This window comes from Acipenser ruthenus, chromosome 2, assembly GCF_902713425.1.
Source record: "Acipenser ruthenus chromosome 2, fAciRut3.2 maternal haplotype, whole genome shotgun sequence".
NCBI classification, from domain to species: domain Eukaryota; kingdom Metazoa; phylum Chordata; class Actinopteri; order Acipenseriformes; family Acipenseridae; genus Acipenser; species Acipenser ruthenus.
In genome coordinates, this window is record NC_081190.1 from 19,157,722 (window position 1) to 19,175,252 (window position 17,531).

Sequence of the window (17,531 nt, forward strand, 5' to 3'; positions counted from 1 at the left end):
TTTGAATTGAGGCTTGCATGTTGTTTCATTGCATCACAATGTACTTCTTGTTCTCCTAAATTGCGGTTGCAGTCTAGTTATACTATGACTAAGCTGCAGTGACAGTACAGTTAGTCCAGTCTTAATTACAATATGCAGCCAGTTGCCCAAATGTAATTTTTTCACCATGGTTTAACAATTTATTTACGTGAGATGTAAATGTGTCCAATGCAGTGCTCCACCTTTATAATGCTGGGAGCCATGGCCATGCCGACTTAGAAATGTATTTGTGGTGTAAAGGGATACAGCTAGGGAACACGGTGACTGTACTTGCGGGAGGCTAGTGGGTGTTTTACATGCTGGGCCCCTGCATCACCATGCAAGAGTTAATAGTTAATAGGCACATTTTAACAGCCAAACAATAACTAAACTGTTAAGTGGTTCTCTTTCTCTTCTGTGAAAATGGTTCCTTTAACAACATAAGAACGTTTACAAACGAGAGGAGGCCATTCGGCCCATCTTGCTCTTTGGCTGTTAGTAGCTTACTGATTCCAGAATCTCATCAAGCAGCTTCTTGAAGGATCCCAGGGTGTCAGCTTCAACAACATTACTGGGGAGTTGGTTCCAGACCCTCACAATTCTCTGTGTAAAAAAGTGCCTCCTATTTTCTGTTTATCTAATCTCCATTTGTGACCCCTGGTCCTTGTTTCTTTGTAAGTTCCTGGGTGCTGGTTAAATTGCATGGTTCAAATTTCTGTTTTAATCAGGGTTGGGGTCAATTCCCTTTTTTTCAATTTCAATTCCTTTTTTAAAATCAATTCCCAATTCCAATTCCCATTCCCTTTTAACAATTCCAATTATTTGAAGGAATTGAAATTGACCCCAACCCTGGTTTTAATATTGCAACAATCAATACAAATGAACCCATATTGCCTCTATAGCTACACCTAACTGACATCTGTTCATTCAGGTTATAAACAGAAATACTCGACATTTAAAATATGTATTTTTCCTTTTAACAACTGTTTTTTTAAGATAATTTTTTCGTTTAAACAGTGCATGTTTCATCTGTATGATTTTGGCTTTTCAGAAATGCTAGTACTGTATGTGTTAGTTTCTTTATCACTATGTTTTTAAAGAAACATAATCAAACATACACAACTGTCAGTGATTATATGATTGCTCTATAGGGCTTACTGGAATCAAGATCAGTTGTTCTTAAAAATAATGTACAATAAAAACTGCTGACATGCAAATCCCCAATTGCATTCCTTGCAGCATATGACTTTGACAGTGCTAAGTGGCTTTTCCCGTAAAACCCAGAATAGAGCCCTTTGCCTTCAATGGTAATGAAACCCATACTGTAGACTCTGCAAACCTAATAGTAAAATGATCTCTGCATCTGCTAAAGCAAATATTCACTGTCCTCACCAAGGCAATACCAGTGAGAGATAAAGCAGTGCCCTTCTGAGGTGAAACTGTCAGATCGATTCATTTGACCAAATATTGGTATACTGTACAAGCTAACTTCAAACAAGGCCTTGTGCTCATAGTGAACGGTTACTCAAGTTCATTTTAAAAAACAGAAGTAAAGCTGCTGCAATTTACAATTTTGTAAACCATCTGCAATAAACTGAATGGCAATGTTTAATCAACGGACAGGGCCATTTCAAGTAAGGTAGAAAAATAAATCATTGACTACAGGAAAAGTTATTTGTACACAGGTTTTCTGTGGTGGAGTACAACACATTTGGAAAAGCCAATGACTAAGTACTCACTTGCATAGAACAAGATTTTCAGCACACACGGAGTACTGCTTTCACTTTCACATTCTGCAAATGAACAAAAGCAAACTGAGTTTTAATATATATATATATTGAATGAACATGAATAAAATGTATTTAAAAGAATACAATTACACACTGGAGCATACCGGTATTTTACTATGAAGTTTATGGAACCCAAACAAAAAAGAATTCTGTAGGTACACAGCACTATGTACTTTCAAAAACCATAGCACTTTTAATTCCCATCGCCCTTGAATAAGCACTGCCTTTGAATAAGTGCCGCACCTGTTTTTAGCAATTTAAAATAAATGCACTGTGTGATACCGCTAGTCCGCAATAAGCGATATGCACCACGCAACTGACTTTTCTTACAATATTGTAGAAAAATGGAATGGTACAGTACAGTAGTTTTCATAAACTATACGAACATAATTTCGATATTTTATTTAACGTCATGCAATCTAAGAAACTACAAAATTATATTTCAAACGTCTACCGGAAACTACAATAGTACTCCAGTATTTCATGTTAGATTTCAAATGTCACATTTTTAAATTTTTTGGAAAACTATAAAGCGATATGTAATTCAATATGTTAACGTAACATTGTCCAGCATGTTTCATTTGAAAAGTAGTTCATTGTATAGGGGGTGATGCAAAAAAAAAAAAAAAAATTTGATAACAGTACAAAATTGTCCAATGCCATATTAAAGCAATGGCAGTGATACAGGCTGGCAAAGTGGGCTTAAGGGAGTCATAAATAAAGTACATTTTACATTTTGTTTTTATTTTTTTTGGAAATTTCACTCATATTGCAGAATTTGAAAAGAATGCATTTGTTTGTAGAAGCTTTTGAAATAGTGAAATCTAACTTTTATGTAGTACCAGTTGTTTCAGCTTATTGAGTAAATTCTTGCCAATCGAAGAAAACACTACTTTTCACAGTCGAATGTTTTTGGTTTCTACCCTCAAATTGCAGTGCTTCACTTCACCAAGAATAATGAATTTTGGTGACTTTTTGTGTAGTGCATAAATAACACCATGTGGTTTATATACGTTGTCATATAATGTTTAAATACTGGGCATTTGTCAGGAAACCCTGAAAGGGGGAGACGTGGGGCTGAAATTGACTATTTGTGCCTTTTTCAGTTACAGTAATGTTATAATGTCTGTTTTGGAGATGTCATTTTCAGTAAAGGAGAGAGATTAGCCCCAGGGAGAAATAAACCTATTCCAGAGGAATTTGGTGCAGGATGTTTACCTACAGGAAGGCAGTGATTTGTCTGGGGTGGATAGCTGCTCGGACTAGTTTTGCATGTAGCTCTGCAATTCTTTATCAACCAATACCAAGAATAGTTCCCTGGGAAGTGACTTGTTGACCTTTATTCAGATTTATCCTTGACACTTGGATCTCAATGGCATCTTTTAAATAGAAAGTAACTTCAAATGTACTTTCTTATTTTTATACTGTTCCCATCACTTTTTATGATGTTTACAATCATCCTAGTTCTATTTGCAATTATCAGCAACTGTGTTTTTAAATTTAATTTGATAAGTCTACAGCTATGGTCAAAAGTTTTGCGTTACCTAGAATTTTAGGATTGTAAAAAAAAAAAAGAAAAAATAAATTATTAGTGTGCAACAACCATGTGAAGTTGGCAGCTTTGTAAACTTATGCTGTTATTTGTGTTGCCTACGTGTAAAGGTAGTAGTTGTGCCCAAAGTACAGGACAACTGCAATTTAGTTTTACTTCCCAGTTGTTAAAATCGCACCGGTCAAAGCTCACACTGCGTGACAAAGAACATTTTCAGAACTGTGCTAAAAACAATTACCAAAAGCCAAATGGGCACTGTTAAAATATTAATAATAAAAAACAAAACTCCCCATAGATTTAATAACACAGGTACCAGCAATGGTAGTCCTAGTGTCAGATTTAATAAGCAAAACAAAATAAAACGAAGCTAAAAATAAAAGTTTGTCCACAAATGGCGAGCACTAGTCCCACTAAAAGGAACGTCCTGCTCCTGGAACCTACTACACTACTAGTACTCACTTTACTGTATTAAATCCCCTAAACTGACCTACTTCTGGGCTCCCGGAGTCCCGGCATCCTCACGGTTACTCTAGTCTCTTCAAACTGCCTTGCCTGGTCAATGCCTTCACGAGCACCGTCTTGGAGTGGAAGGGTCTCGTGTAGTAGTTCTCTTCATGGAGTGGACACACTCCTCCTCAATATCAACAAGCTAAAGCTTTCACTAAGCGGCTGTCTGTGTAGAAATGTCAGTGCAGTAGCCTTGAGCTGTAGTGCAGATGCTTTTTGAGCTCCACGCAGCCTCCCTGGGCACCCCCCCCCCTCCCCGGACGTCCCGATCAGCTCAGCGCCGGACACGAGCCTGACTGCTCACTTGGCTGCTCAGCAATGCGTCTCCTGTTCCGAGTCCCAGATGCACACATTTGCGCAGGAACCAGCAACAGGGCTCTCTCTGTCACAAGCTCCTTACCAGTGTCCCTCATCCTGAAGACACTGTCATTTGCTATGGTGAACAATGACACTGGGCCTGCTTTGGTAATATTTGGGAACATGCATTGTGATCCCTTTTTCTTAAAGTGCCAAAGACCTACAGCTATGGCCAAAAGTTTTGCATTACCTAGAATTTTATGATTAAGACATAATAAATAAAATAATAATAATAATTTAGCTATGAACATCATTTGGATCTTTTATTTAACATCATGTAATCAAAGAAACTACAAAATGATATTGCAAGAGTCTGCCAAAAGCCATATTAGTAGTACAGTATTTCATGTTAGATTTCGAAACTTTTTCCGTATGTAATTCAATATGCTAATGTAACATTATTAGCAGGTTTCATTCGACTTTATCAAGGGTGGTGTAAAACCATTTTTGTTCATAAGGTGCATTCACGTACATTTAGGAGCTGCTCTTCATTTCTGGTTGCCTGCCTTAGCCACGTTTTAATGTGTCTTTACAGAAGTAAGAGACGGTGCTCAAGTTCAGCTGGTAATACACAGCAGTGCTGCAGATGGTACTGGTGCTTACTGATTTGTTGGCTGACACGGCAGAAAACTAGAACTGAAGAGCAGGGTTCCAGGGGAGCAGTTCAAAGAAAACAACAAACATCTCGGAATATTAATGTAGAACTCACAGGAGTACTAAAGCTTTTTACTACAAGTTGTGTAACATTGTCGTATTAACCTTTCACAAAAAGTGTTGCAAATTGCATTTTAGCATAAAGACCTTAATAAATCTGTCCCCATTGAAACCTATTCCAGTTATCTACACAGTGGCTGTATTTACTGTAGATACAGCACCATTTGATCATTAAAACAGGGCCCAATCTTTTTGTATTATAAACTTCTGTGTTTCGTATCGTTTCCCCCATGCAATATAAAAAAACAAAGCTCATACAGAAATAAATAAGTTCAATAAAATAACAACAGCAAGATTGATTCGTGTGCAACGATCACGTGAAGTTGGCAGCTTGTAAATGTATTATGCTGATAATTGTGTTGCCTACGTGTAAAGGTAGAAGTTATGGCCAAAGTACAAGACAACTGCAATTTAGTTTTCCTTCCTGGATGTTAAAATCTCCACTGACAAGTGTGCACAGACCAGTCAAAGCTCACACTGCGAGATAAAGAAAATGGTCAGAACTGTGCTACAAAAAAAAAACTTTACCAAAAGCCAAATGGGCACTGTTAAAATAATAATAAAAATAAAAAAAAACAGTTGGGACATGACAGCTCCCCCATAATAGCTCCTTCCATGTGTCCTGCAGCTGAAGATACTGGCATTTGGTTTGGCAAACAATGACACTGAGTCTGCTTTGGTAATACAGTAATCTTTCGTGTATCTGCCCGTCACATATCCGCCCAAACCGTTTATCTGCCATGATCAAGCTCTTCAGCACAGGTTGGATACTGAAGAGTGAGTAAGCAAGTCGAAACCAGCGACAGCCGGGCTAGTAACCAGAGTTTGTTTATTATTAAACAGAGAAGATTAGTTCAGTGATTTTAGATCCCACCAAAGTGTTCGTACACTGTGTTGTATGAACTACGTGCGCTACCATTGCTGATAGTGTCTCTTGAGTTGTTCAGTGTGTTGATGTATGTGATTCTGTTCAGTGTGTTGATGTATGTGATTCTGTTTGCCTGCGGGACGTATCAACTTCACCCTCCGTCTCGATCTTCTGCCTGTCACTCAGCACCGAATGCACGCACCCAGATGGCAGACTACTATCCTGTCATTAACACCCTGTATCTTTCTAAACAAGGGATTTAGGGGAACTCCCTAATAAAAGCTGAATTCATATATTACTGGTCACATCGTGCCTTTGCCGCCACTTTCGAGAACATAATTCTTGGATCGTTTGTCAGGTTTAATGACCTGAATGCTGATCATTTTGGACTTTACCATTAGTGCAGTGCTATTATTAGAAATAAATGGCAGAAGGCCATTTCCAATATTGCTTAATAAGCACAAGCAACATCATGGTACATCATGGTACAATCTGTTCTTGCCTGCATTGTTGTATTTCATTTCTCACTCCATTGTAGTGTGTGTGTGTGTGTGTGTGTGTGTGTGTGTGTGTGTGTGTATATAAAGTGAAATTGCAAATAAAGAAAGTAAATGTTCAGTTTCCATAAAATGTAATAAAATAAAATATGTTGGATAGACAGGTACATCATTATAAAAGAATACAGAACCACTTATCAAATAAGAAATAAAAAAAGAAAATGAAACAATAGTTCAGCACTTTACAAGGAACAGACACACCATGGATGACCTAAAGTTTGTGGTTTTTGAAAAAATGTAATTAGATAGTGTACAATATAGAAGAATAAAAGACAATAAATGAATAAATAGACTAGATACCATGATGTCTGAAGGTTTAATATAGTGAATGACATCACAAAGACATTAGATTTAAAGAAAAATAAATGTGTGGTTACCATGGTATCAGAAAGCCTATAAATACCTCCAATGTTTGTTTTCAAACACACTTTCCCTTGACAAAGGTATGTTAAACAGAAGTTGGGAAGTTGGCTCTCTGAGCAAAAACATGTATACCACTGTGTTTACTTTTCTTTTTAAACAGCTGAAGAAGGGCTTTTGCCCGAAACGTCTGAAAATTAAAATATTTTTTAATCTTTTAAACTTCTTGTGTACATCTTTTAAAAAACTTTTTCTTTCATATGCCTTCAATTTTGTACACTAAAGTTTTATATATATGTGTGTATGTATGTATGTGTATAATATTAAAATATATATATATAATATATACAGTACTGTGCAAAAGTTTTAGGCAGGTGTGAAAAAATGCTGTAAAGTAAGAATGCTTTCAAAAATAGACATGTTAATAGTTTATATTTATCAATTAACAAAATGCAAAGTGAGTGAACAGAATAAAAATCTACATCAAATCAATATTTGGTGTGACCACCCTTTGCCTTCAAAACAGTTTTTGAAGGAACTCGGCAGGTAGGTTGGCCCAAACATCTTGGAGAACTAACCACAGTTCTTCTGTGGATTTAGGCAGCCTCAGTTGCTTCTCTCTCTTCATGTAATCCCAGACAGACTCGATGATGTTGAGACCAGGGCTCTGTGGGGGCCATACCATCACTTCCAGGACTCCTTGTTCTTCTTTACGCTGAAGATAGTTCTTAATGACTTTCGCTGTATGTTTGGGGTCGTTGTCATGCTGCAGAATAAATTTGGGGCCAATCAGATGCCTCCCTGATGGTATTGCATGATGGATAAGTATCTGCCTGTACTTCTCAGCATTGAGGAGACCATTAATTCTGACCAAATCCCCAACTCCATTTGCAGAAATGCAGCCCTAAACTTGCAAAGAACCTCCACCATGCTTCACTGTTGCCTGCAGACACTCATTCGTGTAACGCTCTCCAGCCCTTCGGCGAACAAACTGCCTTCTGCTACAGCCAAATATTTCAGATTTTGACTCATCAGTCCAGAGCACCTGCTGCCATTTTTCTGCACCCCAGTTCCTGTGTTTTCGTGCATAGTTGAGTCGCTTGGCCTTGTTTCCACGTCGGAGGTATGGCTTTTTGGCCACTTCTGACCAGACTTCTCCGGACAGTAGATGGGTGTACCAGGGTCCCACTGTTTTCTGCCAATTCTGAACTGATGGCACTGCTGGACATCTTCCGATTTGCGAAGGGAAGTAAGCATGATGTGTCTTTCATCTGCTGCAGTAAGTTTCCTTGGCCGACCACTGCGTCTACGGTCCTCAACGTTGCCCGTTTCTTTGTGCTTCTTCAAAAGAGCTTGGATAGCACATCTGGAAACCCCTGTCTGCCTTGAAATTTCTGCCTGGGAGAGACCTTGCTGATGCAGTATAACTACCTTGTGTCTTGTTGCTGTGCTCAGTCTTGCCATGGTGTATGACTTTTGACAGTAAACTGTCTTCAGCAACCTCACCTTGTTAGCTGAGTTTGGCTGTTCCTCACCCAGTTTTATTCCTCCTACACAGCTGTTTCTGTTTCAGTTAATGATTGTGTTTCAACCTACATATTGAATTGATGATCATTAGCACCTGTTTGGTATAATTGTTTAATCATACACCTGACTATATGCCTACAAAATCCCTGACTTTGTGCAAGTGTACCTCACTTTGCATTTAGTTAACTGATAAATATAATCTGTTAACATGTCTATTTTTGAAAGCATTCTTACTTTACAGCATTTTTTCACACCTGCTTGCGCAACACGTTTCTGTAAATTCAAATGATAAACTTCACATCCCGCGCAGAGGGAGAACACAAACGTAAAACGCCATTAAGTGGGGCTGGCCTTGCAGAGGCAATTTAAATCTGAGAAGGACTAGTTGATGTCTGTGTCTCTGTAGTCCTCTGGGTGAGTACTTAAAACAAATGTACATGTATACTCTCACGTTAAGTATTCAGTTTAAAAAAATGCAGGGAAGTCAATTTTCTAAAGAGGTGTAGCAGTGGTGAATAAGCATTCACAAATAATGCTTAGAAAACAGTCACTCGGAACGGAAACCTCCCTTCCTCCCCTGACTTAACTTGTGAGGCTTTGTGGTCCAGTGGTTAAAGAAAAGGGCTTGTAACCAGGAGGTCCCCGGTTCAAATCCCACCTCAGCCACTGACTCATTGTGTGACCCTGAGCAAGTCACTTAACCTCCTTGTGCTCCGTCTTTCGGGTGAGATGTAATTGTAAGTGACTCTGCAGCTGATGCATAGTTCACACACCCTAGTCTCTGTCTCTGTAAGTCGCCTTGGATAAACAAATAATAATAATGTCATTAGCAAAGGGGGCCAGTTGTACTAACGAGGTCAAACAACAGGCCATATTTTACTAAACATTTTAAAACTAATAAACAAACAATTACCATAATGAACATTATCGTATGTTGCTTAAAACATAATAACACAATATATTCACAATAAAGTCGATTTCTTATCTATATACAGTAGCACGTTTAAAGCTTGGGACTCGCTGTCTGTAGCTTGGTGTTGTTTACATTATCGTCAGCATATTTTAAGTGATTGTAATAACTTTTTTAAAACACACTTTTCTTATACCAATACAGTATTGGTGAGCAATAATGGGGGAAAATAAGGTCCCACACAGTGCAAATAAATCACCTGTTCTGTCAAATTACAGTGTGGATGCTTCACAAGCAGAACTGTTATTGCAGCGTTTAAAAATATAAAATACATTTTTCCCAGCTTTCTGCATTTCTGCAAAGATCTGCATTTCTCTCGTTTTTCTTTTGTATTTGTTATGCTCTCATTAGTATCTAAACCTAGTAAGTACACTGTCCGTCAGTTCTGGCAGATTGTACTGTACTTGCTGAAGCAGTTTTCTCCCACTGCTAATTAAAAAAAATAAAAATAAACAGCCACCTAGCTAACAGTTTAATCCCAAGGGCTACAGTGAAACTTACTGTCTTTAAATTGAGACTTTAGTGAAGACCGCATGAGTACATTAATCATTGTAGATAGTAATTCATAGCCAGTCAGCATTTTTGTAAATAGCAACACATGTAATGTACAATAAAGTAAACAATTTATTTGTGTCATCGGTGTCAATTTCAGGCGGAGCTTCATGGTTGGCAAGGTAACACATCTGAGAGAATCTTTTCCTCTGTCATCCTGTATGGTGCTGTCAGTGTCAGTGTATGTTTTAAAATCACTGCAGGAGGACGTCCCAGTAAATCACGAGCCCCAACAGGGGTGAGTGGTTTATGTAAGGACATACTCTTCAAGGGAATAAAAAATGTATACCACGAACGACCATTCATACAAAAATTAACAGATTTAAACAGAGTTCTTCTTGCTCATTCTCCACCTCGCAGAGCGCTGCATTCACACACCACAACGTAACTTAACTTTTTCTACTTTAAGATGGCTAACTTAGCCTGCCCTAAAATAAAATCAGCCAGCTGGGTTTTCTACTTTTTACTTTTTGTGTACTCAACACCAAAGATGAAAACCGTTTTTGTGAACAACAAATTCAGTTCTGAGAAAAGACCATCTAGCAGATTGAACAAAGGATCTAGTCTTTTACAGAACATGTAACAGTGAAAAACAGAGCAGAAGGGGCATTGATCTGTCACCTCTTATGCTGATGAAGGAGTTCACAGCGAGGATAGTATGCAGGAGTCTCCACTGTAAGTCCCACAATCTGTTACACAGGGGGAGTTTGTAAAGAGTCCTCCAGGCTGGCTTGTTCTCCTCTCCTGACCCCAAACTTTCCCTCCAGTGCGTGTCTGGAAGGGCCTTGAGTCGATCCTGGTGCTTGACTTTCACATACATTTGGTACGATTTTTTTCCTTCTAAACTGGACAGCTGAAGTTAACACAAGTCCTTCTTTTTTTAAAATCTCTTCATTAGTTGGAATAATTGCTGGAGAGACTAGCAGAGATAGAAAAGGAGTTTGCTGAAGGATTTGGCATTCATTAAAAAAAACATCTCCAGTGCCTTTTGCCACAGAGTATCGCGAAGCAGTGCCAGGTACAAACCCACCACATGTACAGGCCACATGGCCAGGGCACCGACTACACACTCAGGGCAGCCAAATTATGAATAACCAGCACATCTGAGGAAGAAGCCACCTCCACCTTCACTTTTTCTAAAACTTCCCAGTTTTTCTGCACCACCTTCTCACCCTGCCGCCAAATATTTACAACCTGTCTGACTCCACTGTAATCTGTCCAGTAATGTCAGGGATCTGCACCCCTGTCCCTCCCCAATAAGCACAGTGCTGCTCTTACACCAGTTCACACGTGCTGATAAGCTCTTTTCTAAATCTTTCTGGCTTTCAATTAAAACCTGTACATCCTCCTGAGTGACAAATACAGCAATATCATCAACATACGCTGAGACCTTTATTGACCGAGTAAGGCAGTTTGGAATGAAGAAACCTTAATTTTCTGGTCAGGATACACAACCTTCTCAATCGCCACACTCTGTCTACTGGCCAGGACTCTGGAAAGGATCTTATACTCGGAACACAGCAGCGACACAGGCCTCCGGTTCTTGATAGTACAAAGATTACCTTTCTTAGGAAGGAGTGTGATGACGGCTCTCCTGCAGCTCAGAGGCAGTTCTCCTTTCTGAAAGCTTTCTTCAAACACATTGAACAGATCATTTTTTAGCAGGTCCCAAAAACCTGAAGGGCGCTAGAGAGCTCTGCCACAGACAGTAACCTCCCAAGCTCTTCTCTCTCGACCTGAACCTGTACCTCTCAGGTTCAGCCTCAGCTTCCACTGTGAACAGGCCTGAGTAGAACTCAACAGCGTACCTACGTGTCTCCAGCTCCACACTGTCCGTCCTCATCAGGCAGTGAAATGTCTTCCGCTGGGTGCTTTTCTTCTCCAATCCAAAAAAGAACTGTGTGTGTGCGTCAATCTGAGATGAACCCTGTACCCTGGACTTCACCAACGCTCCCTGCACTGTTACATCCAACAGATCTGCTATTAATTGTTTTTTATACTTGAGGTTTTTAGTCAACCTGTCATTTGGGTTGGAGTCCAGAGCCCCTTGGAGCTCTAAGACGTCCCGCGCCAGCTCTTGCAGAGACTCATTAACACTCATTTCATTTCCCAAATACCACCACTGCCTCAGAGAGGAAAAAGAAGCTTTACAAGCCCTCCATCTTTCCCAGAAAAAATGAAGACACTTTTTAAAATGTGGATCATTCAATAATCTAATATTACATATATTGTGTTTTAATTGTTGTTTAAAAACATACATTTGATCTAGTCTAGCCAGAGAGATAGTACTGTTACAAATTTTTGACACTTCTGTTGTCATTCGGTTTAAAACTTTCTCAAAGTAAAACTGCACTGCGAAATTTGGCACTGTGGACTCCTGATTCCCAGAAGCTTCCTCTGTCATATCTTCCTTTCCCCCTCCTCCTTCCCTCCTGTTCTTTTTGTTTTTGGACAGTTTTTAACCATGTGTCCCTCAACACCACAACAAAAACATTTCATGGAATACAGCGTTCCAAAAATAAGATAATCACTCCCTTCCACCTGGCGCCGTCAAGCTGTGTGACTCATCCTGCGTGGATGAGCCACTCGGGCCCCCCTTTCAGTAACAACTTTGACTCTGTGTCTGCGAGTCTTTCAAGGGAGAAATTCCTCCCTGAACCAGCAATGCATGCCGTTAAAGCTAAGAAAGTTAACTAAATAACTAAACAAAACTATACACAGCAAATCTACACAGACCAAAAAAAAGGATGAAAAAAAACAAGCACCTACCGATTCACTCTACCACACTCGCCACCCACTCCCAGCATGCAATGCTAGATAGATAGATGTATTTGTTATTTATTTTATTTTATTGGAATGCAGTTTAATGCCCATCTAGATATAGATATACATAGAGATACAGGTATAGATAGAGAGAACGATGTAGAAGTGTAAAGTTATAGACACTACCTACCTAAGTGTAAAGATATAGAATACCTACTTCAAGCAAAGCTGAAAGAAATTGTACCACTTCAATATAGAAAAACATTAGGATTGCAAGAGTTTAAATTTAAGCAACAAGTAGACACTTCCTGGGAAAAGTTTTGGTACAGTAGCACTGTTGTTTATTAAGGTTTATGGTTACATTTCACATGGTTTTATTTACATGAAGTAACTTGATTGTTTTTAATGTATTTTCCAGCAAAGCATGACCAAGGCAAGGTGTCGTTAATTGATTTATTAGAATAACACCAGCAGGAAAACTTCAGTGCAGTTTGTCTTACTGTTTTATATGAGCTCATATAAATAAACACTGTTATATTTCGGCTTACTCCTTTATGACATTTATTTTTCAGGTGCTCACCAACCATAATAAAACGCACGACTTTTAGAGTATGTATTTGACAGGTGTTCTTCATTGGAACACCATTAAACCTGTTAATTATAGAACAGGTTTCGTCACACTGTGATTGACTGGAGTGGAGATACTGGTAGCCAAAGTGAACAAGAGCTGTATTTGGTTAGCTGCTGGTCAGAAGAATAAATTGAAGATCATTGTATTAAACAGCAAGGCCCCTGCAACCCGTTCCACAACTAACAGGTTTCATGGTGTTTCAATAAAGAACCAGTGTCTGCTCAACAATAAGTACATCTGAAGGGTGAGTGGTTTTATTACAGTACTATGTGAGCCCCTGAAAAGTAAACGATGAAAAGGTGCAAGCCTGAAATGTATATTCAGATGGTGTGTAAATAGGTGCATCTGACTTGGAAGTCTCTATATTAAGCTGATGATGCTGTAATGTGTGTAAAGTGAGTGGGCAAAGAGTTCATGCTTCAGGGGCTGAAGCCTTGGCAGGTTCAGTGTATACATTTGGCACTAACTAGTGTACTATTGGTGCTGACCTAGTTTTTAGAAGATTATAGTTGTATTGGAATGCATTCTTTTGAAATTTTACATAGCTGGGATCCCCTGCTGAGAACTGTGTAGAAATGGTGTGCTGTGTAGCCTACTGACTTAGGTCACCGTGTGAAAGCCAGGAAATGGGTTTGATTAGCCCTAATAGATGTTCACATTGTTATCATATTTTGCAGGTTTTTTCATGATTTACCTTGCCTGACTCTGCTTTACATGATTTTACTATTTTTACTGTGCTACTGTATTCCCCAGTAAACTTCAAATGATTTGCATCAAAACAGAATATAAAAAAACCCTTCTCATTTTATTCGGTTTATAAAGCATCCAATAAAATCTAAATAAAACTAACACACAAATGTTCGGATGCAATCATAAACCACGTCACCATTGACTGTATAAGGTGTAGAAACATTTCTGTTCAGTTCTCCACCTCGCTTTGAAACAAGCTATAATAATACATTTAGTTTGATGCATCCAATTTGATGAAGTTATGTAGGTTGTGAAACTAAGGCTAGGATCCAGTAGGTCACCCAATTCTTTTAAGCAAGAGAGACAGATTAATTCCATATCAGTGAGAATATCTTGGCTGAACTTTGTGTGCTAATAGTAGTATCCCAAAGGATTGTACTGGTAGATGCAAACAATTCTAAAAAAAGAAAGTTACAATTTTAGAAAGTAGGTGACAGTTTACAAAGTAAGTACTGCAAAGTATATTTAATGGATTGGCTAGTTATTAGGAAGCTCCTGATGGAACATATTATTTGACAAAATCCATCTTTCTTCGATGTCTATTTTTTTCTTGTATTATCATCCTGTTTCATTAATGTTGCAATATATTTAATTTTGCAGCCAAACTGGAAATGTGTCAACACTGGTTTTCCCTGTGATGTATCTCAACGAGGTAAGAGCCCCATACATACATAGATACCTACACCCTGTGTACTAATACTTGTTGTCTGTGTACAATTCATATGTTTCTGAAATAGACAAGTGCATATGTATGTCAGCTGTCTTGATCTTTGTTTTAAGTTCACCATCTACCTACACTTTCTCCTAACAAAGTTGATAAACTGTCTATAAAATACAGATGTCCCAAAACACATCCAAGAATAAGTGTATTTAAAGTTGTTCTTTCTTTCATCATAGAAGCAATTGTTCATTTTAGCCCATCCTTTGTAAAAATGTTTATTGTGCCTTCATGGTATTTTTTTGTTTTATTACGGTTTATATTTTTGGTCACATGATGTCCATATAAAGTTATATTGGAAAAGCGTTGATTGTGAAACAAGTTCACTTTAGTTTTTTCTCCCGTAACTTGATTGAGACTATGAATCTGTTTCATTGAGGCACTGCTTATTTTTAATTCAAACAGAACACAAAAAGCGAGTTTAGTTAAATTGCTTTTCCCAGATTAAAATCTTAATGACTTGTTGCAGAAATGTTATAATCTGTTTTGCAAATAAAAGTTTCCTCTTAATTACAATATAATGAAATCAATTTTAACTTCACTCACTGTTTTGCGTTCGGTTTGAATAAAAAATAAGGAGCTGCCTTTTTTTTATATATATTATCAATGAAACAGATTCATAATCCTCTAAAGTGAACTTGTTTCACAATCAACACATTTCCAAGAGTTTAATTGAACGGAGTCGGCTACAAAAGAGACATTGCGTAATCAAAAATAAAAACCGAAAACAAAGAGCCCTATGCATACTATACCTGAAGGTCAAAACTGTAAGCACTACCACAATTGGAAACAACTAACTGGGGCAGCCTAGGGAAGATGGTTTTATTTGTTTTTATTAATAGTCTACAGTACTGTTATTTCAGTGTATTGTGCAGTGATTATTGGAGGTGTTTATGTTCTGTGAAAGTGACAGATTGACAGCACTAGAGTGTGCAATCTTGTGTTTGTAGATAGAGGCCATGTGCTGCTCTTGAGAGCTTTCCCCACTCTGACGTGTATGACCTGTATCCTTAATGTACACATCCCTTCTCTGTGAGCCTGCCAGCAAAGGTGTCTGTTACTTCAAAATGTATATGAGGGTTTTGTATCTCATCATTTGTCCACCACATTATAGAACACTGTATTTTATTAACATTGCTGCCATCTGTGACTCGTATTGTTACTACAGTATTTGTCATTTGTCATTAATCAACTAAGGCACTACTCTTGAACTTATTTTTTCACAGACCAGCTTTGGCAGTTGTTCTTGTGTATTGGAGCCTGTTGTGTTGTGAACATGACATTTCTGTTTTCTATATTTATATAAAAGTCTTGTCAACAGCCACTGCTGTTGTGGGAACAGAGGTGTTAATAACACAGCAAGCCACTTCAGTTACTGTGAAGTGAAGTTCTGTTAGAAATTGGGCTCCAGGATTAGTTGTTTTTTTTTTCCTTGCCGGTCTGTGGTTGAGGTGATCCAGTGGCTAAGATGTGACTGTAGTTCTGTAGGTTTGTGTTTTATCCTGGATTTTAGACATTCCTTAAAAACCTGGATTGTTTGGGAGTTAATGACAAAAGGGTCACTTCCCATGCAATTTCCAGTTGATAACCGGATTTATAAATTTGTTTGACACTACAGTTTGACATATTGTATGTTTAATTTTGGAAATGCAGTGTTGGTTACAAAAATAGTCAAGACAGTTTAGATTATGTAGAAATATCTGTCCTTCAAAAAGCTTGCTGAACAGTAAAGCAATAGCCAATAACTGTTCTCTCCGCCTATAAAGACATTTTTGTACATTTCAGAATTAAACCGAATGCACTACACATGTCACATTAAGTGGTGACATCACAATAACCCTGTTGCCCTTTCATAATGTTTTACTTTATACATTTGGGTGAAAGGTTATTCTCAAAACTCCCCCTCCCAGTTGCTCTGCTCTTACTGTCGGTGACATGAACCCAACCACACTAGTTTGCCAGTCACATTCAGAACAGTGGCTTCTGAACCATGGTTGGGGTCTACTTAAACTGATGTCCCTGTTAGTCAATTTAAATTGGCTTGAAATGAAAGCAGTGAAACAACAATCACAACAATTATTGCGTCTCTAAAATATCAATTCCAATTCCTTTGTAGAAATTGGAATTGGGAGTTGATTTTAAAAAGTCAGACTTGAAAAAGTTTGAGAAGTCTGTGCTTGCAAACAAGTACAACTAAAATAGAAGTAGGTTTTCAGTACCGTATGTGCCAGTGACTCGCATGTATAACAACTGCCACCACGGCAACACCTCATAGCTCAGAAACCATTTGAGATGCTGACTTGGGTAAAATGTGCCTGTGACCATGGCCTTGTATGGCTGCATACTGGTGGCATGTTACTTTTGAGGTTGCACTTAGGACCCAGAATCTTAAACTGTATTTCTGTTTTTGGATAAACATTTAAAGTTATTCCACAGTGTATATTTTTGTGACAAAACAAAATAAATGTATATTTATAACAGTAAGGCAGTTTAGGGGCTTAATACCCTGCAACCTCCATCACAGAAACTCTAAAAATACAGCACAGCTGAACAGTTTGTAGAGATGCAAAGCCCAAGGAATGAAGGGAGTTGGATACGGGTATGGATGTTTTTTATTTTGCATGCAGACCAGTAGCAGTGCATTGCAATACATCATTTTAGATTATCCCTGTGGTGACAGAACTTAATATTGCAGCCAACCTGTATTCTGACAGAACTGCATTTAAACCAGATTAAAACTCATTAACCCCAATATGGGATTTCCGTATACTGGTTCAAACCAAACAAAAGGCAGAGAGGTGGATGTGGCAGACTCAAAGGTTGGTTAAACTCATTCACCCCAGGCCACGTTGGACCTGAATGTCGCACTGAGTTTGTTCCATTGAACCCTGATTGTG

At 38.3% G+C, this 17,531-nt stretch overlaps 1 protein-coding gene across 1 annotated transcript in view; it reads left to right on the top strand.

Annotated features, from left to right (window-relative positions):
- Positions 1-17,531, top strand: part of LOC117400834 (lysosome membrane protein 2-like) — a 42,462-nt gene that overhangs the window by 21,507 nt on the left and 3,424 nt on the right. The window contains exon 10 of the mRNA XM_058990949.1: positions 14,517-14,568. Coding sequence (XP_058846932.1) covers positions 14,517-14,568 — 52 coding nt within the window. The remainder of the gene's footprint in view (positions 1-14,516; positions 14,569-17,531) is intronic.